This window comes from Budorcas taxicolor, chromosome 19, assembly GCF_023091745.1.
Source record: "Budorcas taxicolor isolate Tak-1 chromosome 19, Takin1.1, whole genome shotgun sequence".
NCBI classification, from domain to species: domain Eukaryota; kingdom Metazoa; phylum Chordata; class Mammalia; order Artiodactyla; family Bovidae; genus Budorcas; species Budorcas taxicolor.
The window spans coordinates 10,537,824-10,555,593 of NC_068928.1; the positions used below are offsets into that span (position 1 = coordinate 10,537,824).

The 17,770-nt window shown below is 37.0% G+C and overlaps 1 protein-coding gene across 4 annotated transcripts in view; it reads left to right on the forward strand.

Moving 5' to 3' along the window:
• Window positions 1–17,770, forward strand: part of CLTC (clathrin heavy chain) — a 70,124-nt gene that overhangs the window by 49,042 nt on the left and 3,312 nt on the right. Inside the window, exons 18-33 of one of the 4 annotated variants that reach the window (XM_052657916.1) lie at window positions 1,026–1,148; window positions 2,170–2,315; window positions 2,543–2,726; window positions 2,920–3,112; window positions 3,560–3,717; window positions 3,924–4,088; window positions 4,215–4,322; window positions 4,405–4,572; window positions 4,711–4,860; window positions 4,950–5,081; window positions 5,191–5,301; window positions 6,256–6,426; window positions 6,795–7,016; window positions 8,268–8,288; window positions 11,930–12,005; window positions 14,033–15,062. In XM_052657916.1, coding sequence (XP_052513876.1) covers window positions 1,026–1,148; window positions 2,170–2,315; window positions 2,543–2,726; window positions 2,920–3,112; window positions 3,560–3,717; window positions 3,924–4,088; window positions 4,215–4,322; window positions 4,405–4,572; window positions 4,711–4,860; window positions 4,950–5,081; window positions 5,191–5,301; window positions 6,256–6,426; window positions 6,795–7,016; window positions 8,268–8,288; window positions 11,930–12,005; window positions 14,033–14,157 — 2,253 coding nt within the window. In that variant the 3' untranslated portion in view covers window positions 14,158–15,062. Of the gene's footprint in view, window positions 1–1,025; window positions 1,149–2,169; window positions 2,316–2,542; window positions 2,727–2,919; window positions 3,113–3,559; window positions 3,718–3,923; window positions 4,089–4,214; window positions 4,323–4,404; window positions 4,573–4,710; window positions 4,861–4,949; window positions 5,082–5,190; window positions 5,302–6,255; window positions 6,427–6,794; window positions 7,017–8,267; window positions 8,289–11,929; window positions 12,006–14,032; window positions 15,063–17,770 lie in introns of those variants that run through there. The other 3 variants (XM_052657918.1, XM_052657917.1, XM_052657919.1) reach the window with 3 other exon arrangements.

Genomic DNA, 17,770 nt, shown 5'->3' on the forward strand with positions numbered 1-17,770 from the left:
GTGAGGAGACAGTTAAGACCATGCGAGTATCCTACTGTGTGTGTGAGTGTTTGTGTCTGTGTGTGTGAGTGTGCGTTCCCCTTGCAGGTATTAAGTAGTCTGTGAGGAGACAGTTAAGACCATGCGAGTATCCTACTTGTGTGTGTCCCTGCCCCCAATTTTGAATCTATTAATTCTTACTAAGCTATTCTTAATGTGTTGGTTGCAAAATGACAATTTTCCAACTTCATCATTTTCTCCGTATTTATCAGTCAACGTGCATATTTTCATGGACTTACGAGTTCTGTGGGTTAATGATGCATGTTTTTGATTTTCAAATTATCCCCCTTTTGGCTGATAGAAATCCCATCAGCCTGCCTCTCATGGCTTTGTGTCATGATCTCATTGCTCTTGAGCACATCTTGTTTCCTCGCCCAGCAAGTTATACCATGCTCATTTTATACCCTCCCAGCCGTGGATTATTCATTTTTTTTGAAGAACTTTGATTTTGTTCAGTGGGGAGTGCTATTAGAAACCCAGATCTAGACTCTACGGTGTATTTCCTTCTAGGGTCTTTAAGTGATCAGAGCTGTATGCATCTGTGAACATACAAATTCATATACGTATGAACATATGTATGCATATACACATGGGAAAATGAACACTGAAAGAAAGCTCTGAAGGTGGACTAGCCTTACCAAATGTTAAAGCACATTACAAAAACCTCTATAATTAAAAATTGCATCCTGGTGCATGAATACACAGGCCAGTAGAGTAAAATATAAAGTCCAAATATAGATCCACCATCAGGGTGCTTTTTAAAAGCCTTCAAAAATATAACAACTTTTTTCTGTTATTTGAATTTTAATAAGAAAAATATGGTTGTGACTTTAAAGATTACATGTAGAAGTAATGGGGTTTTTTTTTTTTTTGGTATAAAACACTAAATAGGGTATAATGATAGGATATAACCTTTTAAAATTACAGTCAGTCTGTGGAAAGGTTTTATTGTTTACCTTGAAATTAATCTTTAATTTCTCATTTAGGTCTGCAATGAGAATTCCCTCTTCAAAAGTCTTTCTCGCTATCTGGTACGGCGGAAGGACCCAGAATTGTGGGGTAGTGTGCTGCTGGAAAGCAATCCTTACAGGAGACCCCTCATTGATCAGGTAAAATTTGCAAATGCACTCAAGGCTCATCTTTTTAACTATAAATAAAACCTTTTCCCTCATCATATACCAAATATACTCAAATGGATCATATTTAACTGTGAGAGATGGCAGTAAAAAATAGAAAATAAAGATGATACTAAAATATATATATATATAAATGTTAACGAAAATGAAGTATATCTTCTCCAAGAAAATACGTCCCCAAGGAGAGAATTTAATTACATAAGACTCCCTCAACTCATCATAGCTAAAAGGATACCAGTAAATCAGACATTTAATAAAATTAGTAAGAATTACTGTTAAAAATACCTGAGAAGTAATTAAATTGATTGGAAACATTCAAGACAAGGGTAAATCAGCAAAGAATAAAGATTGGTGAATGATCTAGTAGATAAATGTTAAGTAAGTCTCAATAGTAAGCAAGGAAGATGCGAGTTTATAGCTATATAAATAATTGAAAACATTTTTTAAAACCTTAAAAATTCAAGGTTGTTAATAATGGTTCTTAAATTATAAATAGAAGTATGAATATGGAAGAGAGTAAATTGAAGAATATCAGTTTTTCATTCCTCTCCTTGGAAGCATGTCTAAGGAAAATTCCCAAATTGATACAAAGCTTCCTAGAGCAGATACTCATTGCTGCATCTGGGAGCCATGCAAATAGCCATAAACAGAAGCATTACTGGTGTATAATGCCACATGCATATGGTTGGACTTTATGTGACCATTAAAGTGATAATGAGGAGTGGTTATTAGGAATAATTTTTAATCAGGGAAAAGATAGAAATTATATGAGTAGGCACCCCTACCCCCCACAACAAAAAAATTGGAAGTACATGTTACAGATACATGTGGATTTACGTAGAAAGATCTTTGGGTGGTAAATTAAAGGTATTTTATCTCATTCCTTCTTCTCAACCTGTTTCATTTTCTACTGAGAGGCCAGCTTATTCTTATTAGATAATATCATCAAAACCACCTGGACTCTCAGTACTTATTCTTTGTATATCCTCTGCAGGTTGTACAGACAGCCTTGTCTGAAACTCAGGACCCTGAGGAAGTGTCAGTAACTGTCAAGGCCTTTATGACTGCAGACCTTCCTAATGAACTCATTGAACTGCTGGAGAAAATTGTCCTTGATAACTCTGTATTCAGTGAACACAGGTATGCTATGAGAGGATTTCCTTGCTCTTTATAGTCAGTCAGTAATTATGGCCTGTCAGTTTGGGAAAGGAACAAAGAGACAAATGTTAGAGAATGTTGTCTTAATTTTCACTCTTCTAATACTCTCTTGTGACCCTCTCTCCTGAGATGGAATACTTAATAGCTACAGTGTTTGTTATGACTAATGAGCTTTTCAAATATTACATTCAGATCTTTCTTTCTTAAAGGAACCTGCAAAACCTCCTCATCCTCACTGCAATCAAGGCTGACCGTACCCGTGTTATGGAGTACATTAACCGCCTGGATAATTATGATGCCCCAGATATTGCCAACATCGCCATCAGCAATGAGCTCTTTGAAGAAGCATTTGCCATTTTCCGGAAATTTGATGTCAATACCTCAGCAGTGCAGGTAAATCTTCACATTACCCGAGCTGATTTCCTGTGTAACGCCTTCTCTTGGTTCAGTGTATGCATTGTCCTCTGAGAAAGGGCATAATTTATTGCTGTGGTAATAGAAGAGCAATAAAATCCTAACCGTTTAAATGTAATTGCTACATGGTAAGATTCATTGTTCTATAATTGATGAAGAATTGGTTGCCTAGGTCTTGATCGAACATATTGGAAACTTGGATCGGGCATATGAGTTTGCTGAACGCTGCAATGAACCGGCAGTCTGGAGTCAGCTCGCAAAAGCCCAGTTGCAGAAAGGAATGGTGAAAGAAGCCATTGATTCTTATATCAAAGCAGATGATCCTTCATCCTACATGGAAGTTGTTCAGGCCGCCAATACTAGTGGTATGACTTCTCACCTTTATGTGTTTGCCAGAAAATGTGCCTAAGCTAAGCATTAAGTTTTATGTCCGTTCTGCATTGTGTTGGAGCTAGAGACTGTCTGGTGGTTTGCCCTCTTCCTTAGTGCAGATAAAGAGAGGCTGTGTTTTATGAACTTAAAAGCTCTATGGGGAAGTTTAATTTTCTGTTTTGAAGTCTCATTAGATTCTGATCTAGTTCTAATCTGATAACTTTAAGGAGAAGAGGGATTCAGCTCTTCATTTGGTCAGTAATAATACAGAGGCATTAATCGGAGTTTCACTATTTTGATACCTTTCACAGTTTACATTTGTTATTCTCTATACTGTTTCTTTGAAAAGGAAATTAATAGCAGTTCTCATTTACTTCAACGAGAAGATAGATGTTGATATGTTAGTGTTTGGATTTATTCATTTGTTTTTCTGTACCTAGGAAACTGGGAAGAGCTGGTGAAGTACTTGCAGATGGCCCGCAAGAAGGCTCGTGAGTCCTATGTGGAGACAGAATTGATTTTTGCACTGGCTAAAACAAACCGCCTAGCAGAGTTGGAAGAGTTCATCAATGGGCCAAATAATGCTCATATCCAGCAAGTGAGTTTCTCGTTCAGATTTTTTTTTTTAAGGAGTGTAAAAATAGTTGGGTAACTTTACTAGCTTATTAGGATCAACACATGACAACTGAAAGTTTCTAAGGAAATATCTTACTGAGAAAATGTTGTTTCTTCATATTAAATTGAGTCCTAACATTGGAAAGACTTGAGTTTCGGCTTACTGAAAATGGTTTGTGTTTTTTTCAGGTTGGTGACCGTTGTTACGATGAAAAAATGTATGATGCTGCTAAGTTGTTGTACAATAATGTTTCCAATTTTGGACGCTTGGCATCCACTCTGGTTCACCTGGGTGAATATCAGGCAGCTGTTGATGGAGCTAGGAAAGCCAACAGTACTCGAACATGGAAAGAGGTAATCTAAATGACAGTTTGATTGATGAATTAAGATGCTATTTAGGAATATTCTTTAAACTGATTAATTGAATTAACCAGCCATGTTACACTTGAGTTCACATAATTGCAATTTTTTAAATCGTAGGTCTGCTTTGCCTGTGTAGATGGGAAGGAGTTCCGTCTCGCTCAGATGTGTGGGCTTCATATTGTAGTACATGCAGACGAGTTGGAGGAACTTATCAACTACTATCAGGTAACGCATTGAAGTCTTTTATGTTAACTGAGATCTCTGTCACTGATATTCTCATCTTTAATTGCATCTTTCTCCTATATAGGATCGTGGGTATTTTGAAGAGCTGATAACCATGTTGGAAGCAGCACTGGGACTTGAGCGAGCTCACATGGGGATGTTCACCGAATTAGCTATTCTGTATTCTAAGTTTAAGCCACAGAAAATGAGGGAGCACCTGGAGCTGTTCTGGTCCAGAGTGAATATTCCTAAGGTAACTAACCTTTCATTGTAAGGCAACTCTATAGCTAAAACTAATACTTCAGTTTTCATTTAAAAAAAAAAATTTTTTTTTTTCTATTAACTAGAATTAGAGACCCATATCTAAAGCAATTAAATCTTCCTTGTGCAGGTGCTAAGAGCTGCAGAACAAGCCCATCTGTGGGCAGAATTGGTGTTTTTGTATGACAAATACGAAGAATATGATAATGCCATCATTACCATGATGAATCATCCGACTGATGCATGGAAAGAAGGACAGTTCAAAGACATCATTACCAAGGTGTGCACCTTCTTTAGAAGATAGTCTTTAGAAGGAGGAAGCTCATGAGGAAATAACTCTACCTCATCTATGGATTTTTGCTGTCTTAGGTTGCCAATGTGGAGCTATACTACAGAGCAATACAATTCTACTTAGAATTCAAGCCACTGTTATTAAATGATTTGCTGATGGTGCTGTCTCCGCGGTTGGATCATACTCGTGCAGTCAATTATTTCAGCAAGGTAATAATTTTTAAAACCTCAAAAATTCATAGCAAGAAACTAAAGACATTCCTGGATAACTTTGTCCATTAGCAATGTACTACATTTGTAACACACCCTTATTTTAAAGGTTAAACAGCTACCACTGGTGAAACCCTATTTGCGTTCAGTTCAGAACCACAACAACAAATCTGTGAATGAATCACTGAACAACCTCTTTATTACAGAAGAAGATTATCAGGTAAAACATTTTGGTTCTTGCACATATTCTCAAAATTCACAAAATTTATTTTTTCCTCAAAATTTACAATTCTCAAAATTGTAAAGTTGGTATGTTTTGCAGTTAAAAAAGCCTATCATCCCTTAGGACTGTAAACAGTAGGTACTTGTATGCCTTGGATCTAAATTTAGTCAGGTTTTCAGGATTGATAAACATGATGTCTTCTAATTAAATGCCAAGTTTGCAGAGTCCAAGTTAATGCTTTAGAAAAATAATATGGTTACTTCATCTGTAAACATCTAGATTGTAGATTGAGTTGAAAAGTTTTTGATCTGTTAAACTAGTTTATAAACCTTATATGGTATTAACTTTTTTATTCACTGTTTCTCTTGCCCAATAGCTTATTCAGTACCTGTCTTTTAGTAAACTTTCCTTTGTGAAGAATTTTGCAGAAATGTAAAAAAGTAAAGGTTAAGCTAAATTGCCTTTTCTTTCTCTTCTTGTCAACATGGTTTTCATCAGCAGATCCAGTGCTGATCTCTATGACTGAATACCATGTTGAATTATATCAGGAGTTTCCCTAGGGCATAAAATCTTACCCTCCAAATTACAAATCTTTGCAGTTTCATAACCATTCAAGTTAGTTCTTGATACCAAAAACCTTGGAGAAAATTGTTCCCTAGAAATTTTATAGTGCCTTCAAGGACCTTATTGTTAAACAGTTAGATTGAGCAGTGTTGATACTTGTTCATAGTATAACTTTATGGTTTGATTCTTGAATCTAGGCTGTCTTAATTATAATAATGGCTGATGGATCAAGTCTTATTAAACATTTATCATGCAACATACTGATCACATTACACGCAGTCAGTTATATACAGTAATGGCTCATTGATCAAGAATGATGGAACATAAAATTTAAACTAAAATGAAATACTGGTTTGGCATTTCAGTGGCTTTGTTTTATTTTTTAAGGCTCTGAGAACATCGATAGATGCTTATGACAACTTTGACAATATCTCACTTGCTCAGCGTTTGGAAAAGCATGAACTCATTGAGTTCAGAAGAATTGCTGCTTACCTCTTCAAAGGCAATAATCGCTGGAAACAGAGTGTAGAGCTGTGCAAGAAAGATAGCCTGTACAAGGTGAAGAAAGATGGTGGGGTGGGCCTATTAAGCCAAGAACTAGATGATCTGTGTGAGTCCTAAGATGGCATATTAGAAGTGATTATGGTCTATAAAGGTATTAGTTTTTGCAAATATGGGAATTGCCTTTAAGCTCCCAGTTGAGGAGATGATAATTATGTCACTTCTTAATGTTGGAGGCTGTCATATGCTTCTGTCAGACCTCTCTGTTAAAAAGAGAATGCTTTCCTCTGTCTTTTCCTTTTCTTTCAGGAAATCCTTAATTTAAATGATACAACTGTGAGGTTTTTTCCCCCGTTGCATTATTTAATTTATCAGTTCATCATATTTGAATTTAATGTTTGACTTTCTTCCTTTCCTTTAAATAGGATGCAATGCAGTATGCCTCTGAATCTAAAGATACTGAATTGGCTGAAGAGCTCCTACAGTGGTTTTTGCAGGAAGAAAAAAGAGAGTGCTTTGGAGCATGTCTCTTTACTTGTTACGATCTGTTAAGGCCAGATGTTGTCCTGGAAACTGCGTGGAGGCACAACATCATGGATTTCGCCATGCCCTATTTCATCCAAGTCATGAAGGAGTACTTGACAAAGGTAATGGCGCCTCTGAGAACTAATCAGCCTGAGGATATGTAGAATCCATGTATAGACTTTGTTTCCAAAGGTTTTCTTTAATATAATTAATTTAGTTGATCATAAAATATTCCTATTCTCCAGTAGTTTTTAATACCTGACAAATGACATTGAATGGAAAGGTAACTCAGACATATCTTGGCAGAATGTTTATACTCAGAATACCACAGAATGTATTTCTGAGCGGCACATAGTATTACGTCCATATTGTATGGGTCTCTGTCTTTGTTTTTTTTAAACATTTGATAGAAACATTTTGTGTCAAAATAATGTCTTCCTCAAATCAATTCTTGTAACTCAGATGATCATTACTTAGTAGTGTAGATTCCCTTCTCTTTGGTTGGTTCTTGACTTTAATACGTATGCCTGTTTCCCATGGGAAAGCTTCAGCTATATTCTTAATGTCCTGTTAATCTTCTCAATATTTTGATAGTTTAACCCCTTATTAAAAAATATTACAGGAAGTTAACAATTAATGACACATTTCCTAAAAGTGCGTTAAACAAGCTGGGAGTATAATCATCTTATAAGATTAACTTACTCTTCTTAGTATTTATTTTTGATGTTGGGATGTTTTTACCCTGTCCTGCTGTGGAGCATTTTTAAAATGGTCCTAAAGGATCCATTTTGTCAAAGCAAAACATGCTTATTAAAGTCAGTTTCGCATCTGGTCTTTTCAGCATGTCTGAGTTAAAGGCGTGTGTCAGGGTGGGAGGTGCACTACTAACAACCCCCAGTGTGGCTGAGCATTTCCTTGGGCTGCCATCCAATTAGATATCATTGTGTTAAGTTACAGTTCTTTTGAGAATTAACATTTTTCTGTGTAGAAACTGCTTAAATCCAGTGTAAGAGGAAAAAGAAAGTTGTCTTACCTTAGCCACAGATGAGAATAGCTTCTTTTCTTATGCATAATGCCAACTTGTGAGACCTGGCTCTAAGCTGCTGTTAACCGAAGTGCTGTAAATTTTACTAGCGATTAAGCTGCTTTCTTTCACACTTGACTCTAGCCTAAATTCTTCTGCAATAAACTCTGAAGTTAAAAAAAAAAAATTCTGAGTTTTGCTTCCAGTATGCCCTTTATTTTCACTTCTCTCATACCTTTTTTAGTGGTTAGATGTTTCTCCCCTAAACCTTTGTTGCTGATTCTACCTTTTTATGCTCAATATGGAATTTGATTTTTTTCTAAGCTGCACCTTCTGAATTCCTTTGCAGGTTGATGCAATAAAGGAAAAGGTGAAAGTTGATTCTTTTCCATCTTTAAGTCTGGAGGACTAAGTCTAAGGAATTTGCATGATTTTTTTTCCTTCCTTTTCTACACTGCTGCTTCTGCTTTTTCCCCCAATAAATTTTCACTAAAGCCTCTGCAAGTCCCTTAAAATATAACTATAATAGAGCTCTAGGACATTAGTAGATGTTTGCTACTAATCGGCTAATAGGCTTTAGGAAGGGCAGGAGGCTAATCAGTAGTTGGTTCACAGTCTCTCTTAAATATATTATTAAAAACTGAGCATGTTGAGTTTCCATATTAATTCCAAAGTTTCAGGAGATTTCTCTTCCCTGTCAGGGTATCTGGACCATAATAGGATTTATCAATATTCTAAGTAAAATTAAACAGCCTCTGGTATTATTTTGTGAGCGTGCCTGACAGTTGTTGAATTTAAATATGTATATATATGCCCTAAAAGGCTTTTTGGGGTTTTTTGTTTTTGGGTTTTTTTTTGTTTTTGGTATTGAAGGACTGTGATCCAGTTTCTGATCTCTTGATTCTTACTAATTTTTTGCTGAAAGTAGATACAAGAGATACTAGCTGCTTCCGAAGAGACTTTCCTCATGTTTCTCCAGGTGTCCAGTTCTTATGGTGCTAGTTCATTTTCAAGAGAAATCAAAACTTTTACAATCATCAGATTAGCTTGCTATAATTGTTGCTAAGCAACGTGGATTATTTCTGTAAAATATGGAACCATATTAGCTTCTGCTTTCTGTAATACGGTACATCTCTGAAGCTACAAATTTGCTGTTACTCATCCCTTTGGCTTGTCCAAAGTCAAATTTAGGCACCTTTTGGTTGCTGCTTCCATCATTGGCTTGTCTCCATCCCCGTATAAATGAAACAAACTTACAAACTTGTGTCTGGTATCAAATTATGGTGAGAAAAGGGTGGGAAGATAAAGGACAGTTAAAACAATTTAAAATAATTGGAGGGGGGAACAGTGCCTTGGAATTAACGTTGAACATTGAACCAAACCGGAGTCACCATTGGAACTTAGGGCAAACCTGAGTAAAATGCATTGTGTGTGAGGCCCTTCAGCAGCTAGTAAGCAAGGCAGTTAGAAAGCGTGTGTGTGAAAAATAGGTAATTGAACTGCAGTGTTATGCGTTGTTTTAAATCAAGCATGTACAACAGTCATTGCAATTACATCATACTACTTTTGAAACTCTTAAAGCATTGCTGTGGGCTGTGTGTGTTTCTTGAGAGCCTGTATAGCGACAGTCATCTTCAGATCTCACTTCTTGCTTCAGTACTTTTGCCTCTTTTTCATGCACACATACACCAAAATAACTGACTGCATGTTAACTTTTCCTCTGCAGCATATTGCAGTCTCTGTGGAAAAGCCTTTTACATTATCATGAATATTCAATAGTACAGATGGAACTGAACTCAGTGACATGCTTACCTGTAATTTTTCTTTTTTAATCCAAGGATCAGAAACTTTTGTTACAGCTCTTAACAAAAGCTTGTGTTCATAAAAGCCTTCTCTGCTTTTCTGTTTGGAGGAGTCCAAATTGGGTCATTGGAAACAATAATTGGATATTGCTGAGCCAGAGGCTGTCCCATTAAATAGAAAAATCAATTTTTGCTTAGCATGATGCTCCTCCTTCACAGTTGTTACTTTTTGTTTTGTCTCTATGCCCAACCTGCCTATGTCTGTGCCTGGGCATTATGACATTGCTAGCTCTTCTAAATCTTTAACAGACTTCTGTCTTCAACATCCGACTCAGACATTAACTTTTAAACACATGTTCACTTTAGAATCTTTTCCTTGAAAGTCTGGCAATGTGTTATTCAGTGGGTTTTTTTGTTTGATTTTTCTTCTTAGAAGTTATTAATGTACACTCATCCATGTACTTTTAAAAAATAACTTCTTTAGCTCACTCTTGGATACTTAGCAAAACCCCATCTGACTGTCCTTGGTGGCACAGATTGTACTTTAGATTAGAGAGCTGTAGTGATTTTTGTTTTTAAGTTTGGGTGCCAAACAGTGAGTGTTTCTTGTGGTACTTATACTCCATAGTAGTCTTTAATGTGATAATGGGGTAATTTTAACACATGAGCCCTTAGGTTATAAAATTAAAAAAATGAAATACTCAAGCAAACTAATAACCCATCTTCCCAGGGTAGAAAAACCATATTTTATCTGAAGGTGTCTGAGTCTGAGTCTTACCACTTTTCTCACATTTTGCTACCTGACAAATTAGGGTAAATTAGACCCACATTTAAGATACTCACTATAAAATAATTAAAATACATGTAACATACTGCCCTAACCTTAATGGCCTGTGTAGGATTGAAACACTGTTTTTAAAATAGTTGCAAATAGAAACTAGGTTCTGCTTTAACCTTTCTGGGACCAAGTCTTTAAAGCCTTTTCACTGAAGTCCTGCATGTCTTTTTTTTGTGAGTGATTTTTCACTATTCGCCTCTTTGAAGGACATGGAATGAACACTCATAAAAAAGTTCTGCACTCTGCCTCCCCATCTCAGCACCCCTAGGACTTTGAAACCCTCTAGTAGTAGATAACACTGAGATTTGAAATTCAGTTTTACATCAAGTGTAATGCTATACCAACGACAAGACTATATAGTCTAAAAGACAGATACAGCACAGTTTAAAGGCAAATGGAAGTGGTATGGGGGAGATTTCCTGGTCTGTGTCCTGCTGCCATCCTCCCTAGTCCTTCACAGAATTCCAGATTCCAAGTCATGCTAATGCTAGGAGGAGCTTTGTAGATTTTCTCATTCAGCTGACTCACTATATAGACAAAGAAATTTGAGGGTCAGTGCAGTGGTTTGCCAAGGTGACACAACTAGTTAGGGAAGGATCTATGTATTCCAGCTCTTTTCTTTCACTAATATGTTTGGACTCCTCTAGCGTATTATTTCTGCCTGATACTATCCACTTTTATTTAGAATAGCTAGTGTATAACAGTCATTTACTTCTTGGGCTTAATTAAAAGGTAAACATTTCTTTCTCTAAGAAGTTGGGGGAAAATCAGGCCTTCCTTGGTTACTTAGAAAACAGAGCATTAACACATGCAGCCTGTCTTTATATAAAAAAGATTAAATATGGAGCCACTTGAATCTTAAACTTCAGCCTGCACATAATCAATATTGACAGAAGCTGTGCACAGTTGGCAAAAAAGATAGTTGGTTCTGCAGACATACTTACCTAGTCACAAGACTTGTTTCACTTTTTTGAATACCGTTTCCTTTGGGGAAGGAAGTCTTGTCCAGTCATGAGTTCATCATTGTTATCTTTAGTAGGGCTAAACCTTCATCAGAGAAAGTGGTTCCTTCTGGTTATCTCCCTCCCTCAGGCTGGCTGCATCCTGGCATGCCCAGTTTTAGCCTGGCGTGAGCTTTTATGGCATTTATAAATCCCTCCTTCCTGAGGGTTTATAATGACAGTGCTAAAAATCACCTTGACTGAAGTATGAACATTGCCATTGAATTTGAAGGGGCCTGAGAATGTTCTTTCTACTCTGGTCTGTTTTATTTTGACAAAATTTAACATACTAAGGCTTTTCCACTTTCTGCCATAAATCTAGGTCTATAATACTTTTGAGGTTCTAATTACATTACTTGTTTTTCTCTAGGTTGATAAATTAGATGCTTCAGAATCACTGAGAAAAGAGGAAGAACAAGCTACAGAGACACAACCTATTGTTTATGGTAATCTCTTTCTCTGCTTAACCTCAGAAATATAGTAGACAAACAGTTCATTCTAAAGTGCAAAAGGCTCAGTAAGTTAAGAAATAAGCCTCTACTCTTTTTTTTTTGAAAACAACCTTAGAGCAGGCATTGACCTTATTCACTAAGATAATTTTAAACGCAAAAAAATCTCAAAAAACAGTTTCTTGAGATCAGAACCTGATTTATCTATGGCCTGATCCTGAGTTACTGAATTATTGGTGAATTAAATTTTCAAAAGTGGAGAAGGTGAGAGAACATGCCATAGTCATCTTAAGTATGCTTTACAGAAGTAGTACATCTCTTTAAATTCTGACTGAGACAGATGACTGAGTAGCTTCCATTTGAAGATTTTCCAGAGAGGATTTTTAGACTCTGAATATTTAAGGCAATTTAATGTTTTCTTACTTGTGCCTTTCTGAAATCCTTCCCCTTTCCATTTCTCTCCCGGAGAACAGAGTGATTTGAGCAGTGAAATTGAAGGGTGTAGGTTACAGCACTTTAACCAGGTGGTGTTGGGAGGAAGGTATACAATTACAACTATTGTATCTCAACCTGTTAAAGGAAATGATAGTAAACCAATCTATTGTGGCATTATTTCCCTTTTTTCCTTTACATAAAAAGGACTTTGGGAGTTTAGAGGACAGGGTAGTTGTGATAAAGTGGGAGAACATAAAGTAGATTCTTAGAGATGGGGACAAGACGTTTGGCATATTTGTGATAAGACACAAGGTAGAAACAGAGTGGGTGTAATAACTGGGGGAGCTACTGAATTTGGCTTCTCTTCAGGGTGTTTACATGGACAGTCCTTGTAAGCAGTTGACAGTGGGGTTGAGCCAAAGACAGCTGTTGACAGTGCCACCTTCTTACCCTTCCACCCGCCGTACCACACACCCACATACCCGCACACACCCCAGTCCTGGGTAGCTGGCTGTGGAGAAGCATGATGTTAGAAAGAACTAGTCTGGCACTTTGTCAGGCAGCCGCCTCCTGCCCCGCATTGCCTTGAAGTTCTCTGCTCTTTATTAGAGATTTGCACACTCATCAGGTTTTTCTTTATTGTTCTTGTTTTCTCACGATTCCATTGTGATATGAAGAAACTGAGAAGCTTAATGAAAAAACAACATGCTTATGTTGTTCAGAAAAAAAAAGTGGGGTTGAAATTTCAAGGTAGATTTCAATATCAAAGTTAGAAGTGGTTTTTTAACAAACTGCTGGTTCCTAGAGTTCATTCACTGAAAACAGTTTGGGTTTTTATTCACTGAAGGAGAGACATTAGGTCACTTGTGGGAGAAATACTACTCTGGATTTACATTAGAGAGGGAGATTAAGAGTACTTCTTTTGCAGGAGGTAGGGAGAGGTGTTAGGTATGTTCTTCTATTTAGCCAGTTTCTCCACAGGTCGGTTCCTCTGTACAGTAACTATTTAAACTTCATGAGAGTGTTAGCTGAGTATTTGAAAGAGGTTAATGTATTTCACACCTAATGCATATTTGAATATGTCTTAACTTGTTCTTTTTGGTACTGGATGCTTGGTTTTGTTACCATTTAGACACATCTAAATCAAGAATTTAAACCTTAACTTTAAAAGTTCAGTTGTGTTAAAATGTATCTTAAAAAGTTGTTTTCCTGGGTTAATTATATTGTCACCAGATACAATGTGCAAACGCCATGTGGTGGTGATAGGCTTACTGCTGACTGTGCTGCCTAAGCGTGTTGAGCGCGCATGTGCATATTGCTTTAAATGACATGAAGTAACATCATTACTTATACAGTTCTGGCCCTTGGCCCTGCATGGTTTTTGTTGGCTTTTTAGGCAGGACCCTTCCTAGGGTGACTGCCATGCTGAAATTGAGACAGTCAGTCAGAAGTGCCCCCCCCCCCCCCCCAATTCATTCCAAGTTGCGGTTTTGCTGCTGCAGTCGGGGTCGGGGGTGTGGCCGTCCTGCGGTGCTAACAGTCTCTCCGCCTCCTCGCCCCCGCCCTGCCCTCTCTCTTCTCTTCTGTAGGTCAGCCCCAGCTGATGCTGACAGCAGGACCGAGCGTGGCAGTCCCTCCCCAGGCGCCTTTTGGCTATGGTTACACTGCACCAGCCTACGGGCAACCGCAGCCCGGCTTTGGGTACAGCATGTGAGACGGAAAGCTGATCCTGTAGTCGCCTATTTTCGTACCGAAACATCGTCTCTACCCGCTTCTCAGTTTATAACAGGGGAAACAGGCACATGTTCTTGTAACCTTTATTTCATGAAGGACTACTTTCTGTTTCTAACTATAAACTCGGATCACCTATGTTTAAAGCTTATTTCACATTCCGTATCATTTTAGAATTTATTTTCAAAGGGGAATAGTTTCAATGTTTTATTCACTTGGGCTTTTCTTCTTCCCCCCTCATTCTTTGAAGAACTGCTTAATACTCAATCTGTTGTGGAGAACCTGATTTGCACTCTGTAGTGTTTAAAGGAAAAAAAAAACCTCTAATATTGAATCTCTTAAATTTAGTGTATGTAAACAGCTTACAGTATGTATTGTCTAAATGCATTTAAATCTCTTTTATTCAAAGAAAAGCTAAAGCAAAAATACTGATATATGACCATGCAAGACTGTCAATGCCAACAAAGACAACACTAATGAGCATATCCTCCGTGGGATCGCAGTGCTCTCCAAATTGTTTGAAAAATGCATTACAGACAACTTGCCTGACTTTTAAATGAGCATAAAAGGCCCTCTAACCTATGCAGGTTTCCTCATTACGCGTATAGGAAATGCTAGTGTGTTCTGCTCACTTCATCTGTAACAGGTGCCCTTACGTTGTGCTGTATCCTGTGCTTTTCCTGTGGGACCATTCCATTCAGGAGCGAGGAGCACCATGATTCCAACCTGTGTGTATTTACTAACCCCTCCCTGCGGTTTGTGTATGTTGGATATTGTGGTGTTTTAGATCACTGAGTGTACAGAAGAAAGACTTCAAACAAAATATTGCTGTTCTTCAGTTTTGTTTGTGGAATTTGAAATTACTCAAATTTAAAATAAATTACTGGACTGTGGAAATAACATGGAGAATGGCAGTTTTACTTAAGTCTCTCTTAAACCACAAGAACCATTTCATACTGGATACTCAGGTGGTACAGGGAGAAGGGGGCTGCGGGCTGGGACGTGGGAAAGCACCGCATCACGCTGTGTGCGTTCCAGTAGTTCGTGAGGTCCATGCAGAGGTCAGAAAAACCCATCAGTGCTGACGGGGGCTACCTCCATCATTTTAACCAGGCAGCACTTCAGCTCTTTATCTGAGCATTTCATTCAGATGAAGAGATCATGGATGTTAAATTATATTAACTTGAAATAAGAATGTATAAGCACATAGTCAACATGCTGTTCTTCACCATGAATTGTAAAGGCCTTCAAATTATGAATATTTGAAGTTGATTTTTTTAAAACCAGTGTTTGAATTCAAGTTTTTTTGCATATGACTGAATATTACTGTAAGTTCATTTCACAGTTAATTCTCAGTAGAGCTAGAGAGCCCCCACCTAGCTTTGTATTGCTGTAAAGTTGAGTCATTGACCATAAACTCCACAGAAGTGCTTTTTCAAAACTTAGAACTCCTGTCTTCCTCTCCCCACCACCTATATTCCTATAGGAAATTGCGGTATTAGTTGGAAAAATCCCTTTTCATTTTTTGGTTTGTCTTAGGGACCATCTTGCTGCTCAGGTCCTGGGCATACTGGTGTTTCTCCTGGGTCTCTGCTCTCTTTCTTCATGTTTATCAACATCAAGAGGGAGAATAGTAATGGTCCCAGGGGACTCCTTCTCATAATCAAGATTTGTTCTCCTAGACATACTTTGAATCACCAGAATGATTTTTCTCTTTTCCCTTCCCTAATAGAAACAAGTTAAAATTCTTCAGTAAAGGTGTTCTTACAGCATAGTTAAGAATCTTTTTTAAAAAAACATAATTTTAACCTGGTGCTATGTCTGTGATACTGAGTTGCCACTTAAACCATCCATAATAACGGGCTATAGTAGAAAGAGAAACTGCAGCAGTGTATTACTTAGGCTTAAATTGAGAGTAAGCTGAACTTCTGAGCTTGTTCCCTCACATGTATGTTAACACCATGAATACTTTGCAGGATTATTTGGAGACATGTTTAAATCACAAAACAGGTAGCTCAGTACTGGGCAGTAATGGGAAAGAGGTTAATAGGAAACTTTCAAGGTAAACATGTTTTCAGTGATCCTCCTCAGAATCCAAATGTAGACATTATACAAAAAAAAAGGTGTTAGGATCTGTCTATACTCAAAATCATGCAAGTTTTTTTTTGAAGATGTAAAGCTGTTTTTATTCATAGATGACCTAATCTTGTATGAAGAAAATCCTAAGCAGTGTTTTTATAAAAATAACTCTTTAAAAAGCTTGTTATTAAGGCCTCAAAATTACAAGAGCAATAAAAACAATATGAAATTTTGCAAAACGAGAATCGAAGAGTATTAACTAGTGATAAATTTAACAAAAGGTAACTACAAAATCATGCTGAAAGAAACTGAAAATTAAAACAAATGGAGAGAGAAAATACATTCATGATTCAGAACTTGTAAGATGCCAGTTTTCACCAAAAATACCTACAAAGTTGATGTAATTAGTATTATAGAAGGCTCCCCCACCATAAATTCACATAAATATGAAAGTTAAAAAACCTAGAATAACCAGCTTGATTTTGAAAAAGAATAGATATTAAACTCCCTGATTTAAAAGTTTACTATAACCATATTCAAATTATTAACGATCCCAAATGTGGGATTGTATCTATTCCTACTTCACTATTATTAATAGTTAAAACAACTTTTTAAAACTGTTAACCCATTTAAATGACAGTAATAAGCGTTGCTTGTTAACGTAAGCAATAACAACGTGAGCATATTTCCCCAAACAAAAGTCAAGCTAGAATGAATGGCATTGTACTATTTTTTACAAGTCTCTAAAGTTCGTCTGAACAGAGACTCTTCTGTATTCAAAAACTTGGCTTCATATAGCAATTTTGTTAGGAAAGGAAGAGAGTATTTTTTGGCCACATCGCATGTGGGATGTTAGTGCCTTGACCAGGGATTGAACCTGTGTCTCCTGCACTGGAAGGTGGATTTAATAATCTTTCCAGACACTTGTGATTAGTTGAAATGTGGACTCTGAAACCATGAAAATGAATCGTGTAGTTTATATCTGCTGAAAATCTAGATCTGGATAACTAGATTCTGTCCGTTCTTGCAAGTAAAAATGACAAAAGCAGCTAGTTCAGCTGAGGACTCAGCCACACGTCTTTTTTTTCCCTTAAGATAACAGTTCTACTTCAGTGTGCACCAGAAGTGTTTGATGTTACATAGAATATTAAGACAAACAGTAAATGGTCAAATTTAATAATTTTTTTTACTGCTTCATCAAGGACGTTAAACTTTTTAAAGTAAATGTAGGGCAGTGAAAACCATAATGACTCCTTGTACAGATAGGGGCCCCTGTCTTGATTTGTGAAAGGTGCCAGCAGTATTACCCACCATTGCTTTTTTATCATCACTACAAATGTCAAAACAATGGGAAAGAAAAGAGTATCAGGAAAATAGTTTTGACCCTTTGCAGGTGTCTTTAGAGAACCCAGGGTTCTCTGCTTTGTGAACCATGAAATAAAATTATGAACCTTACAAAATAAATAGCAAAGTACGGGTGAGCTAGAAAACATGTTTCCATAGCTACCAGTGTTGGT